At 40.2% G+C, this 19,151-nt stretch overlaps 1 protein-coding gene across 7 annotated transcripts in view; it reads right to left on the bottom strand.

The window, feature by feature from the left end:
* The window catches only part of CEP112 (centrosomal protein 112), a 183,321-nt gene that overhangs the window by 2,080 nt on the left and 162,090 nt on the right, over positions 1-19,151 (bottom strand). For 6 of the 7 annotated variants that reach the window (XM_067308667.1, XM_067308665.1, XM_067308664.1 and 3 more), the window contains 2 exons: positions 18,622-18,711; positions 2,261-2,362 (listed from right to left, as the gene is read on the bottom strand). In XM_067308667.1, the coding sequence (XP_067164768.1) occupies positions 2,261-2,362; positions 18,622-18,711 (192 nt within the window). Of the gene's footprint in view, positions 1-2,260; positions 2,363-15,887; positions 15,973-18,621; positions 18,712-19,151 lie in introns of those variants that run through there. The other variant, XM_067308663.1, reaches the window with a different exon arrangement.

The following is a 19,151-nucleotide window of genomic DNA, read 5'->3' as shown; positions in this document are numbered from 1 at the left end:
CGTTGCTAGCGCGGCTTCCCTGGTCGGCGTACCCGGCTGCACGCTATCTACTCCTTTAAGGGTGCAGGTAGTCAAAACGGTTTTTAACTTCAACTTGTGCTAACATACGGATTATACAACAGTTTGGGAACCCAAGCTCTACTCTCAAATCCAATATAAAGACAGTTCTTTGTTCCCCGCACTTTTGCGATGAACATACTCACCTGTCCTTGAAGGGTATGAAAATTTATGTTTATTAATACGGCGCAGCCACTTGTGGACAGCTCACCAAGAGCAGACAATTGGGCAGCGCGCTTTATATTTAGCAGCGTTTTAGAAAACTTTGCCCAAGCATCAAGTATTTTCCTTTTTGTTTATTTTTATCACTGCTTGGCGCTTTTACCCAGCCTGTCCTCTTCATCCTCCTCCAACAATAAATAACCCTGACAGGTGCACGGATTCCATCGCCCTTCTTGTCTGATGTTTGCAAACAGGAATTCCAACAATTTTCGAAGGCCAGGACACCTGTGCTGCAGAGCAGAGCCCTGCTTAGCGAATGGTCTGTGACTACAGCGTACCGCTGGAAACACCGCCAGCAGCTATGTATTTCTGGGATAACACCCAGTTTTCAGTGTGTGTAGTTACTTTTACTCCTTTGAAATGCTGCTGATGCTCAGAGAAGCCCTGCAGGTGGATATCAGAGTCTATTTATTTTTTAACTCCTTCAAAGGTGTGGTATCCTTGTATTAGCTCCAGTGGAATGCTTCCTACCCGACACTGTTAGCAGTCAACCACACTTTAAAAATAGCTTTTTGCTATCAGCTGGAAATAGATTTCCCCAGTAGATCCTTAACTCTTTGTTTCCCACAACTATTTAAACATCACTTCCATTAGGAATTCCTTGACATGTAAAACAGAGTGTCTACAACCATAATGCTTAAGTTGTGTCACTATTAGCACATAGCAATATGAAACTTTTGCTTATGGACATTTCCTATTTCTGTTAAAGGCAAATTTTGCCAGGGGAAATTTCTCATGCATAGCAAAAATGCTGCAGAATAACTCTATGCATTGTGGGGGGAAAAAAAAAAAACAACAAAAACCCAGCAAATACATTAAATTACAACCTTCTCCATAGGGAGAGATTACATAATAAAGAAAAATGGAGAGGATGCAGATCTATAATAGCTTAAAAAACAGTCCTGAAAATTTGTTTAAGCTGTGTGTTGGTATCAAGCCTAAACCGGCATGCTGTGTCCTCAGGGCTTCTGCTTTTCTCAGAGCTCGTGGCCAGCTACTAGCCACTGGGATTCCCACGTCTTGTTCTTGCTTCTTCCCTTCTTCCCAAGACAGAGTCCGAGTCCTTCTTAACAAGTTTACATGCACAGTCCTGCACTAGGCCATTTGCGAACGCTCACAATGTTTTATTTGGACTAATTTACCATAAAATACAGATTATTCTACATCTGTGGTCACTCCTATTTATCGTTATTTACCCTTCCTCATACCTTCAAGTGTCTGCAAGTTCAGGCAATGATGACATTATGTTTTCTTTGAGCTCCTAATATACTGAATAGGGCAGTGTCAAATAACCTCTTTTGGGATCACGTACTAGAAACATATCTGATTCATTAATAGTTCCCTATTTACAATGACATTTTGATATTTCTATTAGCCAGTTTTATAGTCTATGCCATATAGGTAATAATGATTCTCCGTTATTCCAGATGATCCAGTGTTTTGCAATATTAAATAAAAAGCCTTACAAATGTCTATTAAATCCACATTATCCTCTTTATAAAGGAAAACCTGGAAGAAATACAATGATAATTTGGACTACTATCTTCAAAGAAATAGCCCATTTGCTTCATTATATAGGCTGCAAAGAAAACAAAATTATTTCTCACTCCCTTCTGAACCCCTTACATGCATCCTTTAACTCCTTCTGGAGAAACAGGGTAACATAGAGGAGAGTTAACTGTATGCTATCTTGGAAAGGTTGTGAAAAAGACTAATATTGAATACAGCATTATTTTCTACTTTCAACAGGCAACTGAAGCAAAACCTGGGATCAGAAGATATAATATGGTAGCTCTCATTATGAGGGTATTGGGGGAAAAAATCCTGGTGAAGGATGGCTGAGAAGCACGAGAGTGCTGCCATAATTTATTTTTGAGACCAATTCGTATTTTGGCCAAATTTTAGACAGTCATACTCTCTTGTCTATAAGAAATGTTTTTAATCCAGTCCAAAAAATTAGAGATAAATAATAAAAATTTACCTGAGATTTTAAAGATACAATGGTGTCTTCAAGTTCCTGTCTCATAGATGCTGGCATCAAACCTTTGAGTTTGGTTTCATATTCTTGTCGTATATGGGTCATCTGAAATGGAACAAAAAAAGTAAAATACAGGTGGCTAGTCTTAGAGGCAGGAGAGCAACTTTTTTGCTTCTTTTTCCCAGTTTGGAGTCTCAAGAAAACACAAATTTGGGTAAGACTATGTAAAGGCATAGAGAAAGGAAGACCTATAACCACACAGGTCTCTGGTCTGTGTCAAAATAATTTGTGGTATCAAGGAAAAGGTAAGAAGGGAGGAGATGGATCAGCAAAGGCCTATAAGGAGCAAAAGAGGTACAAAAGAGGAAGAGAGAAAAAAGAAACACAAGAATACAGAATAGGTGGAGAGGGGGAAATGGGAAACACTAAGGCATTTGTCAGGACATGGTCCGAGGAAGCAATAACGCTATCATTTATAAATCTATCTTAATAGAGCATTTACAGGGACATAAACTTTGCAATTTGTTATTCATCAGCTCTCCTAGCTAACAAAAGTTTTCTTTTGACTTTGGTGATCTTTGACTTGATCTGAATCAGGTCGGTAGAGTGATGTCTGTCCCTCACTCCCTTAAACAAGGTGAATTACTGTTTCCCAAGATCTTTATAAGATTTTTCAACTTCAGGGTGCTTTTAAGGCTTTCTTTAATTCATGGTGCAACTATTTTTCATTACATTTTGTGTCTTCTTGAACTTCATTCTGAGGCTATCAATGACACCTGCTCATTGATACAATCAAATGGCTTAATGCTTGTCAATATTCACATAAGCATTTGAAAACCTGCCTTAAAGTTATTATACACAAAATCTACATGTTGTTCCTTGCCCTTTTTCACAGATCATGATTCAGTCATGCTTAGTGAACTGAAGTCAAAATAGTTAATCCACTAGTTTTCTATCTAAGTGGTGAAGGTACTAACCCAAGTAGAAATAAAATCTTCCTTGTGAAAAGATTTCTAGACAGAGTGTTTCACTCTCCACCAGGTCCCACACGCTATTGCTCTCTGCTTGCCCTTTACATCCTTTTGTACGGTAAGCCCAAAAGCCCGCTGGGGCTTTCAGCTCTTTTGAATGCTTAAGTTTGGGATGTCTTTGGGAATCTTCCATAGATTAGTGTGTGATCCCCTTGCATATGAACAAGAATGTCTAGCAGGACAACATTACCATCTGAATACTTCTTCCCAGTGTATGCTTAAAAATATCAGTACAAAGTTTTGCCTCTACTGTAACTAGACACAAACTATAGGAACACAGAAATGGCAAAGATTAGTCATTTCAGCCAACAGGCTGTCATGTAGGAGACAATCCTGAAAGGTGCTCAGGACATCCAGTCCGTATCAGGAAATAACTCCATAAGCACATAAATATTCAACAGACATTTAGAAATGTTATTCAATATTCATTAAGTCAACAGCAATGCTCCTATTGTCTTCAACTGGCACTGCATCAGAACTTTAAATAATAAAGATTTTTGCAATTTCAGCAGGAAATTGCTCAGAGAAGGAGGAAAGAACTGTTTCAAAGTTTTCAGAAATGAAATTTAACATGTAAAGGTCAAGGTGAAGGGGATTTAAACCATTTCAGCTGGCATTTCTGACATATATATATTGCAACATCTTTAGCACTTTTGAAAAAAGTCCAGTTTCTACTGTCCTATGTACTTTGAAGTTAATTATACTTCTTAAAGTTTATCAACCACAGTAATCATTTTCTAATTATTTGCATACTTAACTTTTCCACCTTACTGATTACTTAAACAACCCACTGCCCCAAACCAACAAGAGACTAAAATCACTCGGAGCCCTCCATGCCCACACCAGCCCATTGCACCTTCCCCCAAGCTGGAGCAAGTCATAAGGAATATCCAAAATCTAGGCTCGCATCTTAGAAAGACAGCAGAAACTCTTTGGCAATCATAGGACCATATTTGAATGATCCTGGAAAACAAATATCTGAAAACCTCCACCCTTCTGTATGGACATGGGCCCATATGCATCTCCTGTAAATGTTTGAGTGTAGCACAGCACTGTGGACCTCTTTGGGCTTGTGTTTGTCAAGCTACTGATGAGAACATCATAGATGACCTTGCTGTGTTATGGTGCTTGAAATCTTCTCGCACGTAACTGGACAAGGATATCTGACTAACAGGAAGATATTGTCCACTCCATTCATATAAGCTAGTAATATTACCATCAGACAATTAACTCTTTTGCCATATGCTGGACACTTGTCTTAACTCACCTAAGCAGAAAAGCTTGCAAAGGAATTTATCAAACAAGAGCAGAAGGTCTGGAGGAGGAAGAGCTAAGGGGGGGGATCTAACTCCTGTCTTCTGGTTTAAAGTATATAGGAATAAAAAAGGAAGAATCGACGTCAGGCAAAGCGCAACACTCACTCCGGTTGCAGTGATTAGGAAACCAGACCTCAGAGATCTAGAACACATTCCTGTTTGCAGCCGAGGAAGCGGACAAATGGACAGACTAAACAAAACGTTTGAACGTTATTGCATTCCAAGCTGAAATATCATGTGCAGCATCACGTATTTGTAATTTGCAAGTAAAAAGTAGATGGCATGTTAGCTCATTTTATGTTACAGCTATGGGACTTTCAACAAATAGGTTCCGGTATTTTAGGCATGTTACAAAGTCAAACGTTCACACAAAAATGATTACTTCTAAAGGACTTTTTAGTCCGTAATCTTATTCAACAGATGTTGAGTAAATAGGACTGTTACAAAGTGGTGTTATGTCAAGATACTGGAAGCAGGTTTGTGGTTCATCTCTCTCCCGTGTGACTGTATTTGCTGAATCTTGACCCAGAAAAAGTACTGAGATTCTCATTCAGCTTTGTCCACTGAATCTCACAGGACTACTTGGACACTTTATTACTTTACTGAATCAGGACCTTACATCTGTACTTAACTATTCCTATTAGACTTACCTAATCCTGTTGCAATAGGATTAACCGTGTAATTCAAACTGAGCAAGCACTTAGGTGTTTTTTCGGATTAGTAGTTGAATATGTAAATAAAATATAAAAGGGACTCAATATCAGATTAACTTGTAAAATAACGTTAAACCTTCAAACTGAGTCTTCTTTCCAATGCATTTACACACCAACACCGTTTTGTGCTAGTTATATTTCAGTTACAAAATTGCTTAAATCTACCATTGTGACCACAAATCAAAAACTCAGGCTTACATTTGAAGAAGAAGCAGCCATGAGTTATACGTTCCAGCTTCCAGCTTGTGAGTTGTGCACAGGCAACTACACACATGGCAACGAAACACAAAGTTCACTGAAAGATGTGCCAATTACCATCTTTTGCAAAGAGCAGGTCATGCCAAGAGATGCATTATGCATAATACAATCATCAATACAAAAGGAATAAAACAATCTGATGAAACTTTAGGAAGATTTTGTCTATGAGTCATTCCAACATGCAGAAGAAATCTCCAAATCTCTATGCAAATAGGCAATTAGAGGCTTTCCTTGCGAGCTGCAAGTGATGCCGCTATGCACATATAAAGAAATAACAGGAAAAAATTGGTGAGACAGGAAACCTTGCTTGAACTCTGCCTCTATATGCGTCAGTGATCAAAATTTATGTTTTTTAAAGTTACTCTGATAAATTTATGCTCCTATTTGTATAAAGGCTTACAAAGTTATGCATAGGTACTCTGCCAGCATAAATATTTTTTAAGCCAACAGCTTATTTGGGTGGGGACCTTGATGCAGCAGAAACATATATTTCAGTTAATTCAACACGTTACATTTGTTCTTGGTGAGATAGAGCAGAAGCAGGCAGCTAGAACAGCAAAACGCTTTTATTTTCTCAAATTGGAAAAATAAAGAGGCATTTTGCAAATAAAAGGATTGGGATGATTACATATCTAACCTCCCAGCAAGAACCAACGAAGGGGCAGAGAAATTCACCCGTGCGTGCGAAGGCTGCAAGGGGTCGGTGGTGCTGACGCGGGCGGCGGGCAGGGACGCAGCGGCCCCTCCGGGCCGACCACGCTGCACGGCAGCAGCTCGGCCCGTCTCCGCTAACACGCGACACACACAGGCTGCCACATCCCACCAGGTTTTGGAATTTTCCGAATACTCAGGTTTATCTCCAGTTCATAACTGCATTTACAGTCAAGAGAGAGACTTCCTTTCACGGCAGATATTTTTAGTTCACAGACCCGATCCCATCTGCAGTGACCCACCAGTGACGCCTAGTTTTGTGGATGGTTCTGCACAAGCTCCCAGATAGACAAATATCACTTTAAATTACTCAAATTTCCTATGTGCCATGTTAGCTCAAGGTTCAAGGCTACGCCTGAGCCCAACACTTGCCACTGCCTTGCCAACATGTTGGAGAGACCCAAGGAAAGCCTGGCACGGGGCTCGGGCTCGCTCCCAAGCTCGCCGCGGACGGGCACCGCAGACGGGAGGATGCGAGCCCGACCTCCGGCATAGCGAACACGCTGCAACCGCGCCACGACCGCAGAGCCCTTGGGCTTCCTCCGGTGCCGGGCACACAGCAAGAGAGCGTGCACCGGAGCCCCTCATTATAATTTTTCCTAGAGGAAAGTCAAGTAAGTGTCATTCTAAATTAACCAAAAACTTTAATACAGCTCGGTGAGTGCAATAATTAGGTTCTAATTGCGCAAGAGTCTTCTTTCAACCTGGTCACTGTTTTTTCTAGTTTAATCTGCAAGTGTCCTCTAAATAAGTGCTTTCACAACGCTATTACATTTGCTATTAACTTTGCAAACTGGCAAGAGGATCGTCCCCTTTTAATGAAGGTGCTTCTTGGAAAGTCAGGAAGAAATACATACTGCGCTTCAGACTACAGATACTTATTACTATGCTGGCTGGAAAAAGCGAGAGAAAATGAGAAACAACCCCTGGTAGCTGAAGCATTGCTTGGGGCCGATTTCTTCCTCGAATTCAGAGAGAAGACATACACGCTTCCTTGCAGTGAAAACTGATCTTTGGGATACAACTGCAGTTTGTTTGTTTGCTAAGACAACTTTTTGCAAATATGCTACTTTCAACTGTGCTCATTAATAATTGCATCACAAGAAGATGAAAATAAGGTCCCAGCTGTTTCCTGCCATATTATGATAAACAACATGCTGGCATTTTTGGCTGAAGTTACTATCAAGGTTTATTGACCCAGCAGATTAAAATAGTTCATAGCAAAAATCTAAATTACTTCTTATAACTGAAAAATAACATATAGTGGGCTAATATATACTAATTTTAATGGGGGAAGGTTTTTATTTTTTAACATTTATTTTTGACCAATGAAAGGTATGTCTGCAGGGATTTTTTTTTTTGCCTTAAAGGCGTTTTTGTTCTTTTATAGCCTCAAGCAGCCTCCCTAGGATCCACAAATACAGTCTCTCCTCTTGCACCCTTGAGAGATGTTTAAAATTGCAATTCTTCAGCCCTCAGGAGGGCTTTAGACCACTAGATGAGGATAGCTCTATTTCATTTACTGTTGTGTTCATTTTTCTTCAGTCCTGAGAAAGTTTTTTTTTCCCCCCATTTTGGTGAGTTGATTTAATTCAGGAACCCCCAGGAAGGTTTTATAGGTTTTAATATTAAAGCTGCCACATTGGTCTTTGTTTATTCAGGTTGGTGGCTAGCATAGGAGGTTTAGAGTTTTACCATTAATCATCTTTGGTGTCAGCAGAAACAACTGAAAGCTGAAGTTGCCACACGTGGGTTATTCACATGGTGAGTTAGAAACAGAAGAGACAAACTATTCCCTAACTACACAAAAAGCAGGAAAGTTATAACAGCACAGTCTGCAATGAGGTCTTGTCGTCGTCGGTCACCAGTCGATCTCGAAAGAGGCAAGAGTTTGCTTTGGACGCTCAGCAGAGAAATGTCCAAAACTGAGCTTTCCAGGCCAAGCCGCCAGGCAAATTACTATTTTACTGCTTCCAGGAGCCTTCGAGCAGAGCGAGTCCAGCTGACAGCGGGTTGCAGAGATGCCGTGCTACTGCTCTTTTATAAAAGTGTCAGAACTATGTTTGTGTGGGATGGGTTAGAGGCGGAAGCAGACAGGGACACAGGACGGACCAGGAACGCCAGTCCCAGCGGTACCTGGCTGCACTGGAGTCCATCTCCTTCCTTTTTGAAAGAAACCACCTCAGCACATCCAGGAGAAAGACTTTATCTTCAGGATGACCTGGTATATTTTAGTCCCTGTGCTAAGCATAGCCTGTAGAGCAGAGGATATTCTGCTTCTCTCCAGCCTGCTCCTACAGTCACGACCATGTCTCATGAACCGCCGATGGCCAACTCTCCTTGTCCATCTTCCAAGAGCTCCCTCAGTCCGAGGTTATCACCCAGAGCACACCAGCCCTGGGAACTCAGGATTGTGCAAAATCCCCTTTTAATCCATTAAAAAAACAAAGACAAATGCAATCTTTGCCAGATCTCCCAAACTGTAAATCACTTGATTCAAACCAGAGGAGCATAAGGAAAATGCAAATAAAACACTGAAGTACGCAATGCCAAAGCAAATGAAGGGACAACAGAAGAGCTGTTCCAGTTCCTAAAAAAAAAAACCAACAACTTTCCTTGGAGGGCATGAAGTTAACATTTTGTTTACATCAGATAAGAATCAAAAGGCAGTTCACTTAACTAAGGTTTTGTGGGTTTTTAGTATCTTAATTTCTGCCTGTAATATTTGTGAGGCATAATAATTACAAGTGTGCCATAAAATACTAGGATAGTGACCAAAAGACAGAATTAAGATATTTTAATTATTATTTAATTTTCTCCACATTTCAAGGGAGTAAGATGAGATAAGTAATTTCCTGTCTCTCTCAAATCCTTTCCTGAATTATTTAAACAATGGTATGTGGCTTAAAAAGATGTTATAATGCTGTTTAAAAGCAAAGTCTCTTAAAAGATGGCATGCATCTGTTCTGTAGTACTGCAAGAAGATATGAAAACTGTTATGATAAATCTGAGGACAGGTCAGGGTACCAAAAAGGTAAAAATAACTCCTTCAGCCTCAGGCAAATCATTTAATCTCAGACTAAAGTCTCATCCTCTCTAAATGAGGATAATAATAATATTGCACAGGTCAGCTTCACTCAGCTGATGGGAAGACTGCTGAAGTAATGTTCTGCATGCACTTCGAAGAGGGCAAGCAAAGGACAAATTGCTATGATGCCATCCCAATTAAAACAAAACAAAACAAAACGGAAAAGCCAAACACCGACCCAGAGGATGTCGAACGGATGATTAATCCCAGCTTGTCTGTGTCCTCCCTAATTGCAGCGACTCCTCCTCGGCTCCGCGGCATTCCTGAGCGCTAAACGGCGGCCGCTCCGCTCCCATGGCGCGGCCAAGCCCACCGGGCCCCTTCGCCACCGGCCGTGGGGACGCTAGGCAAGCGGCTCTAACCGGGGGACCAAATTACCCAAACCCGCAATTTCCTTAAGATGCAGATCTCTTTAATAACCTGGCGCTTCTGTTGTAACAGACTATCCAAAATATTTGATGGGAGCTTGAAATCTGCTGAATCTTTTTTTTTTTTTTTTAATGAACAATCAAATGAGGTATCAAATCTTTCCGTGAAGAACAAGGCCTGATCATTTGTCTTTTCACAACATATTCAAATACGAGCACTCACTGCTTTTTAGTCCACATCCGCTCGTCTTCCAGGGAGTGGGAGTTTCTACTCTTATTGCAAAACGCGTGTTGAAATACGGTCATTACAGATTTAAAGAAATGTAATGCAATTTGATACAAATGTTCTCGAGTTCTTAAAAAAGTAACGAGCGCTATAAATTGCAAGAGTTTGGCTCAGCTGAAAAGAGTAACTGAGCAAGATCAGCTGAGCGAGTTATTTTGTCAAGTGTACGCCGTGTTGCTCTCCGCTGAGAAAATACTGCCGGAGAACCTACCCTGTTCTGACAGACCCAAGAAAACACAAACTGGTGGCATAGCTGTCCTCTTTGTTCGTCTGTCCTTAGCTAATAAACCAGCTGAGCGTCCAAAACATTTTTGCCTTGTTGTATCATGAACCCCCAGGGACCTGCCGTTACGCAGAGCTGCTCGCGACACGGTCTGAACTTTCTGCTCTAAGTCAGCTTTTTTCGACATGCGTCCAAGAGACCTTAATACTTCAGTGGTTTGTATTTCGCTATCTTTTTTCTCTTAACCGAGATCTCCCACCTGGAAAATCCTCTGTTTGTAGCTAAGCAATAAGAGTCCATATAATTCATAACTGCAAAGGGAAGTCAGGCAAAACTTTAAAAAAAACAACAGCGGGCTGCATATGGCAAGAACAGCGTTCTTGGGATTACGCGAGTTGGAGAGGAATAAAAGCTTTCACTGTCAACGCCATCGAACAACGAGGAATGCTGCGGCTAGAAAATTCTCGCTGGTCTCTCAGCCTCCCCCTCCTAAGGGCTCCGCTATTGTTCCGGCCGGGATTTTGAGGATCCCCGATTTCTTTATCCTTCTTTCTGAGTGACTCATCGCCGCCGATGCCACCTTTGTCCCTGAGCAGTGTTTCCTTCGGCTCTTGTCCGTGCTGTTCTTTCGTTGGCCTCAGAGGTCGTTCCTACGCAGCGAGCGGTGCTCCCCTCCTCAGGCTGGGGGGAAGAGGTCTCCACGCACACCTCATACATGCTGACCTGCAGCGTAAGAACAGAAATCTAAACCAGCCCAGTAACCCACCGGCACTGCTGGGCCAAATCTAAAAACACGTGGTATTCATCTATGGTTCTGTTGATGGCAGAGAAATTCTAATAGGCTATCAAGATAATTAAGCCTGAAATCAAGCTACAAGCTTGACACCACCACTGGAACGTGTTTCTGTATTTCAGTTTATATTCCAGCATGTGTTACCTTCTGTATAATCCCTTCCATCGTGGAACGGTTCAGCGCGTTAAGGTCTCAGCGTCTGATCCTCAGAGGTGCTGAGTGCTCATCAACAACCACGAGGATTGACGAGGATTGACGACGCTCAGCAACATGCAGGATTAAGCTCAATGTGTTCCCACTGTCTGTGTGAACAAGCAAATCTTTGTAGATAATAATCAGAAGCTACTTTCATTATCACCATGTCCTCTCTTTCAAGAACAAAAATTTAACCAGCATCTAAACTGGAAAAAAAGCTGCCAGATTTACAGAGCTTCACAACTGGTAAGTCTGGAGTCCTCCAAACTTGGAGCCCGGTTAGTGCAGGCAACAGCCACTGCTATACCTCCTCTACGTGCTTCTTACAGAGGGCATTCAGTGCTTATTAAATTGCAAACAAAATAATATTTTAGAATAAATGATGTCAAAGAACAGCATAAAGTTGGCCTTTTTCAGTCCTTTTTAGCTCCATCCAGGCACCTCATCACCTGGAAAAAAATGAATGGGACAAGACACTAATTGGCCTTGCCTCACTGAGAGCCTGCCTGTAGATGAGGTGTCTCTGCTCTTCTCTTCTCTTCTGTCATTCAGCCGGTTCCTGAACGCATTGCCATCTCTCCTTTTTTAGTTCTCCGCATTAAATACCAGCACCGTTGCCCCTTGTAGACCTACTTTAAACTAGTCCATGGACACTTCTGAGAGAACAAAACTCCCTTAATGGATAATATGCAAACAAACCACAGACACTCCAAAATGATGCACTGCTCTCTTAAAAGAAGGCTTTCTTTCTCATTCACTAATACTTAAGAAGCAGAGGTAGAAAACTGACATTTTAAAATCCTCTCTAATTCCTGCATGCCAGCATATGCTTCGATTCTTTTTTCAGTAAAAATTCTCCTCTTCCTTTCAACTATTTCCACTCTAATTTCTGTCTTCCTTTCTTTCTCCAGCTGGTTACTTCATTACAGTAATTCTTTCAGCTCTATGAAGTACATACTTATTTGTGCATTCTCCAGTTGTGTCTGATTACCAAAGTTAACATTTGATCATTGACTTCCACACGTACAGCATCGTCTCCCTCCTTCCCTTTGACGGTTTCACAGTTGATGTGAGAACCTTCTCTCCCGCAGTTCCTGCCATATGGAGCTCCTGCTAACTTTCAACTCCATTGATTTCCAGCTCCTTTCAAATCCCACCTGAAAATCTGCTTTTCTGTGCTTGAATCTCAGCTTCTTCCTCCTTCTGCTACTCTGAAACTTCATTTTATGCAGTATAATTTACTATATTCTACTCAATTCTTCATTCCTTTCATGACAGGCTATTAAAGAAGATGCTATACAAAATATATTTTAGAATGTGTCGAATACAAAGTTATATTGTTACTGTTGTAACAATCTTGGTCTTAATTAAAAATTGGGGGGCGTTATTGCATCAAAGTGATTCATGAGTGTATCAGTGGTATTACTTGCATGGTGAGACACTAACCAACCTAAAAGTGGTAGAATCGAGCTCCAAATAATGCCAGCACCCATTTCATGTTAGTCAACATTTTCATCCATGTATAGGCTTATTTATCTGTCTGTTCATCCACGAAAGGTCCCTTACAAAGATATCAGCCTGATTCTCTCCTCAACAGCCTCTATCTGGAAGTCCCAAACGAGAAAGACAAACCAAGGAATGGATGTCTTGCTCCGCTTATGTCAAACAGACAGACCAGTGTGCTCTCACATCTCACACGCACCTTCACTGCTTTTACAGGGTCCTCCAACCTTTTATCTTCTTTTCAGTAAAAATATTTTAAATTTTAAACTTGTTCACCATAAGTAGTCAGAAAATAAATTTTCTGTTGTGCGTTCTCTAGACATTAAACTGGCAGATTTTCAGACGTCAGCCTGTGGAGGGGCGAGCTATGCTATTCTGGCTGCTCTCTCTTATACTTTTCACTGGATGTATAAATTTCTTGATGATAATGTTTGAAATGCTTTATGGAAGGAAAACAGCTGAGGCACGCAGTAGCCTCCTAACCCCAGGACTTGGGATGTCGGCAGAGCTCTGGCTGGAAAGCATGCACACCGGCATGGCAGGGAGCCACCCTCCTCCTCCTTTCTCTGAGCCGTGCAGAGTTGAAGAAAAGCAAGTGCTCTTTAAATCCAGCCTCTCCATTATGTGCTGATCACACACAGAAACTGCGGGCACAATTTTAATGTGACAGCCTTTGGTGTTGCTGTCCTTGAAAGTCACAAAGGAAACTTCTTTATGATTCTCACTTTCTTCACCATTGCAACAGAGCCTGCAAGGTCCTGATCACAGGGCAGCTTGCCCAAGCGGTTAATCGGCTGGTTTGTAGCCAGCAACGAGGCAAGGCTTTCTCACTATGAATCACTTCTGTGGTTAAGATCATTCAAATCTAGACTAAGCTTCCCATTTCTGTGGGAGCAGAAATGGGTCTCTAGGGGAAAATTCTGGAAGAGGTTCAACGGAGTGGGTTGAAGCAAGCAGAGCAAATGGCAGAGTTTCGTCACTACCTCCAGCAGATGCTCGCTATTTGTTTCGCAGTTTCCAAAGCGCTTGTCAGCTCTGGAAAACAAAGACTGTCTAGAGTGCTCCTCACCTGCCGTTGGCCAGAAAGCAAAGTTTTTATTTTTAAATACCTAACCTAGAGCTTATTATCCTGATTTTAGATGACTCTGACATGTTCTGAGAAAGATAACCCTCTGAGAAAGCCTGCAAATTCCAGGGTCAAGTTTTAACCACGAGAATTCAAGGCATGGGTCCCAGAAGGACAGCACGGCTTTTGCAATTACCTGAGACACCTGAGCTAAAAGTCCCCATGTAACAGGAAAGAGTCTGGTTTTGAAGCAAACTTTCTGCATCGGTTCACCAGTGTCTAGATGATGGAAATCCCGCTGCTTCCATGTGATTTTCCAGAGCATATATAACCATTCATCAAACGTGTGATATGGTGCAATTATAAAAGCAGTCCAGAATAATGGAAGTTCAGGCAGAGATTTTATGTGAATTTATCCGACTACATTTATCTTCAAAAGTCTGGATATCTTTAAAAATGAGTCTGAGAAGATCTATAGACCAAATGCCCTAAACAACATTCATTGTCTTAAGAACAATCTGGGGCACATGCTCTCGACACAGGCATATTTTGGTCACCTCAGTCTTACAGATTCTTTACTCATAGCTCCACAAATCTGCAGACAGTAGCGCTACTCCCATGAAGACTAAGGTGTGGCAAATGTTAAAAGTTTGCTATGCTACATAGCAACTAAAATTTCAGAATGATGCATCACAGCAGTCGTCTGAGAACAAATATATTTAGTTGGCATGGAAACAGTAAGTTAGGCTGAATGTGGTAAATATCCAGCAGCCATAAAAAATTGAGCAAGTCAGAATAATAAACATTAAAAAAAGAAAACTCACTGAATGCTATTGAATCATAGCTCTCTTACAATTATCGCTCCTGTTTTCATTTAAATACTGGGGTGAAATCCACTTAACAAAATAAGCTGTTCCATTTTATTCCAAATACTTCTACAACATCCTTACTCAGATAAGTCCTTTCTCCTTTTTTATAATCTATTTGAGAAAAAAGAAATTAAAGGGTTGGAAATCTATATTGGTATTCTCCTTCATTTCCTCAGTAATATTCATGAACTGAATATAATTGATTTTCTGTCTTCACAAAATCTCCCTCCTTTAAGGCTCTATTAGTGACATGACTGCTCGGAGGAGTATTCTTATGGTTTAAATACCTTTAGTGATGTTACTTCCATTGTTTGTGAACATAAGAGGGACTTTTTTTCCCCGCTATTATTCCCAATTATAAATTTTACATCATACCCAATCTGTCCCTATATTTAAAAACACTAGAATCAGGAATCAAAAGCTAGTCAATCCACATTCTGAAAAAATTCTCACATGTGATTATCAAAATAGAGATTCTTGGAACTTTTTTAATATTTTGAGTTGTGCTGATTACCCACCCTTACAAAAAGGAATTTAAAATGAAATAACATATTCTAAACAAATCTAGGTAATTAAGCAAGAACAAGATAGGTACCATTAATTTTTATACAGGTTCCAATTCAGCCAAGTTTCTTGCACATGCCTAAATTCACATATTCATTAAGGCATACGCTTAACTGACACGCATAGTATTTAATTACACAAACACATACACATTGTAGGATGTAAGGTCTGCTGCATTAGTTTTTTAATTAAGAGTGACAACTGCAAGAAGCCATATGGTTCAAGAATGGAAAATATTTCTGGTAGAATGAAAGATTTCTCCCTCAGAAATCTTGTCTTGCATTAGACCCACGCATTTATTGGAGACAACCAAATGCTACAATATAACAGTATACAATACAGGAACATAATCAAAACTGGATTAGCTCATGGGAAGCCAGTTCCCAGAGTTACATATTACTGAGATATAAGAAACTTTAGCATTGATTTACAAGGAAATGGTTTGGATGTACCTAGATTTCCTAGGAACCTCCAGAGATTGCTTTAACTGTCTTGGACTATCTATCAAGCAACCCAATGTGAGTTATGCTATACCTATTTCTAGTTTGCCGCTTTCCATGAATACAATTACACATCTCAAGAAGTCAGACACCTCACTTTTGAAAGAAACATTCAGTATTTCAACATGAAGAAAGATTATACACACATTTCTGAGATTCCAGTCTGGGAGTAATATTACCGAGCACACACAGCAATGCCCTAGAAAACCAGCTGAGCAGAGACAGGACAACCTTTATGGAAAAGATAAAATTAGTTAGGTCAGTCAAAGGGGGAGAAGTTCCTGGGGACTTTAAGATAAAGGTATTGGAAACATAATGAATGAAAATTGCTTTTGACAAATGTATGTTAATCTAGACTGGAACGTGTCATTCGGGTAACTTTGCCATACCGCAGTATCATCAACGACCTCTATCACTGAAAAAACAACACAGATATAAGGCAATTTTATCTGCTCACACTGTAAAGAGGATCAAAAAGGTTAACAGAAGTAAAAACAAGTCCACACAACAGCATGAAAAATTGGAACAAAAATGCTTCACCAAAGCCCCAGTTGAACTGAAAGGCCACACTCAGCTCTAGACATCTCACTGCTTTGGCATCACAGTCCTCCCTACATACTTTTTTCCCCCTTTTATTTAGGGGATGGTTTGTGTCAGTAAGCAGACTCTATCTGCATGGTTAATTATAATAAAGAGAGGTTAAATCTGCGCAATCACCAGAGGCTTATTACGAACAAAGAGTTAAGCTTCATGAATCTGTCAGTCACTCTCGGCAACTGAAGAGTTATAAAGACATTGCACTGAAAAGAGACAAACATGGAGCACTGCGATACCACCCAACAAGCCATAACGAGAAACAGCTTTTTATTTTTAATTAAAAGCACAACAAAATGTTTTTTCATGTCTCATTCATTTGTTTGTTGTTGTTATAGAATCAAAACACAAGATTTTTCCTTTTAATGAAAAACAGAAGCTGTTTAACCCTCTCCCCTCCTTATTTATAGACAGGTAAAAGCTCAGAAAAGTGGCCTTTGTAACAGTGCCAACACAAATTTTGATGTTTTATGCAATTCTCTATCAGACAATATTTGGTAAAAGCAGAAAGCAAGTTCTAAGTAGCTGCCTTAAATATTCCAGCTCCCTAATCAGCTGATTAGGTATTAGCTACTCTTAATGCTTGACGAACATGTTTATAGGTAGTCTGGCCAAGACATAGTAACTGGAAGTATGTCAAAGCAGTCATTTTTGTATTTTTATTCTGGAGAGATAAGCATAACTAATAGATTAACCAGTCACAGAGAAGACTCACTAACAACTTCCGAAAATGTTTTTCTGTGCAAAAAAACAAAGCCACCAAAACACAAACATCCTCAATGGATCCAGCCTATTCAGAAATTCTCCATATATGAATGGAAGAGACAAGACGGTTGACTAACTCATATATCAGCATTACCATAAATCTGCTAACGTATTTCTACCTTGCCAGAAAAGCTCTAAGCTGGCTGGTGTAGCATGATTTAAATAACATTTCGGATCCACATATATCGGAGAATGGTACATTTCCCAGCTGAACTAGTCCTTCAGTAATTTAACGTGGACAGGGTATTAATGTAAGGTGAGAGCTTTGAGGCAGAAAAGGGGGATCATCCTGTGCTCCCTAGAGCTCTCACCTTTCCCTTTTGTATTTCAGTCAGCTATTTTTTGTTCTTCCTTCAGGATCCCCTCTCAAAAAGGATCAAAAAATAAAGGCAGAATGGCAGTAGCAAAGAGTAAAGAAAAAAATAACAGAAATAAGAGATTTGGAAGTGGACTGCCATAGTGTGCAGCCCAGTGCTATTCCCTGCGTGGGACAAGCGTGCCGCTAGATATCTAATTTTCCTGCTCTTTTCTAGGAGACTGAAGCTGCAATGCAATGCCTTTAGGCCAGGCACTGGTTACACCAAATTTCTCAGATGCTACAAGCACTGCAGCCCTGATGAGCCTGACCCAACCTCTAGATTTAGGAGATAGAGGCGGGAAGAGAGAAGAATAGCAAATCACTGACTTTACACAGAGGAAATACATGAAGGTAAACACTGAAGGTCAATGAGGGTTCCCATTCGCAACCAGGATAACAACAACTGGGGAAAAACATTTGAGATTCGTGATTATTACTCTTCTACAACCACCTCATATTACTATTTCTTCAACTTTGGGTTAAGAACACAGTTGTGGAAACTGTTCAGTCAGCATCAAATAAAGTTCTGAAGTGGTGCACAAACTCATTTGTACTGGAGATCTGTAAATTTGTACATGATTCAGATACTCACAACCTCTGTACTTTCCTGAATGTTTCAATTTAAATTTGGTTTAAATGCAGATCATTCACTTTCCATTTCAATACCAGTCTGTAAATTACCTGCATGAATTTGCTTGAAGCAAACTGAATCTCTGATTTCACTGACAGTGTCCAGAATAATTTAGCAATATGAATCATATGGAACTGCTTATGGACAATATGCTAGGACAATGAATGCATAAGATCAGCAATAAAGATTATGTTTAGCTCAGTTATTGTCCAAATGTAATTCTCTCAATACAAGCCATTAAAGGACAGGTTAGAGTAGCCCCCAAACCCTCTATTAAAACAGTCACTTGAAAATAAATGCATCATTTAACAGCTAGAATAGTTGAAATACCAACCGAAATAGAGAGCATGAGATAAGTATTTGCCCATAGGGTTCAGACAGTTTAATTCTCTTTTATTAACAAAAACAGAAAAGAAAACTAGCTGAAAATTTTGGAAGAAAATATGTGCTTTTGCTTTGAAGCAAGATATTATTTTTAAACATAGATCCCCCTTGCTCAAGGGAAGAGAAGTAGGGGGCCAGCGCCAGGTACCTGCTCCTGGGTCTCCAGCTCTCTGTGTTGCAGCTTCTTTTCTGCAGACCGCACCTGATTGCGATAACTTTCCACCTCATCTTGTAAGACCTGAAACAATATCAATGGATGCAAAACACATATGAGAAACACAGGATGACAGAAGAACTCACAGTTAATGTGGTTCAATAGGTTGAGTAAGAAAACAGTGCAATATCAGCCCAACTCTTCAGCTATAGTGGCTTTTAGCAATTCATGAGAGCTGCTAAGAAGCGACAGGCCCAATTTTGCCGCCCTCATTGATAAAATGATTCTGCATAAGTAGGATCATTGATTAAACAGGAGTAGTTAAATTGCATTAAATAGTATAGTTAAATGTTCAGTTCTATCCTATCATAGCTTACACGTATTCATACTAAAAATGTAATAAATACCCTCAGAGATTGAAAGTGAAATGGAAATGTTGCAAGTTCTGTCTCAGATTTTTGTTATCAGTTTATTTGTACAATCTGTGCTTCTTAGGAGCACCTTCGCAGTGTACCAATAGCTTT

This window comes from Apteryx mantelli, chromosome 19 (assembly GCF_036417845.1).
Source record: "Apteryx mantelli isolate bAptMan1 chromosome 19, bAptMan1.hap1, whole genome shotgun sequence".
NCBI lineage: Eukaryota > Metazoa > Chordata > Aves > Apterygiformes > Apterygidae > Apteryx > Apteryx mantelli.
Note: the sequence above shows the minus strand (reverse complement) of the source record. Positions and strands in the feature narration are given on the sequence as shown.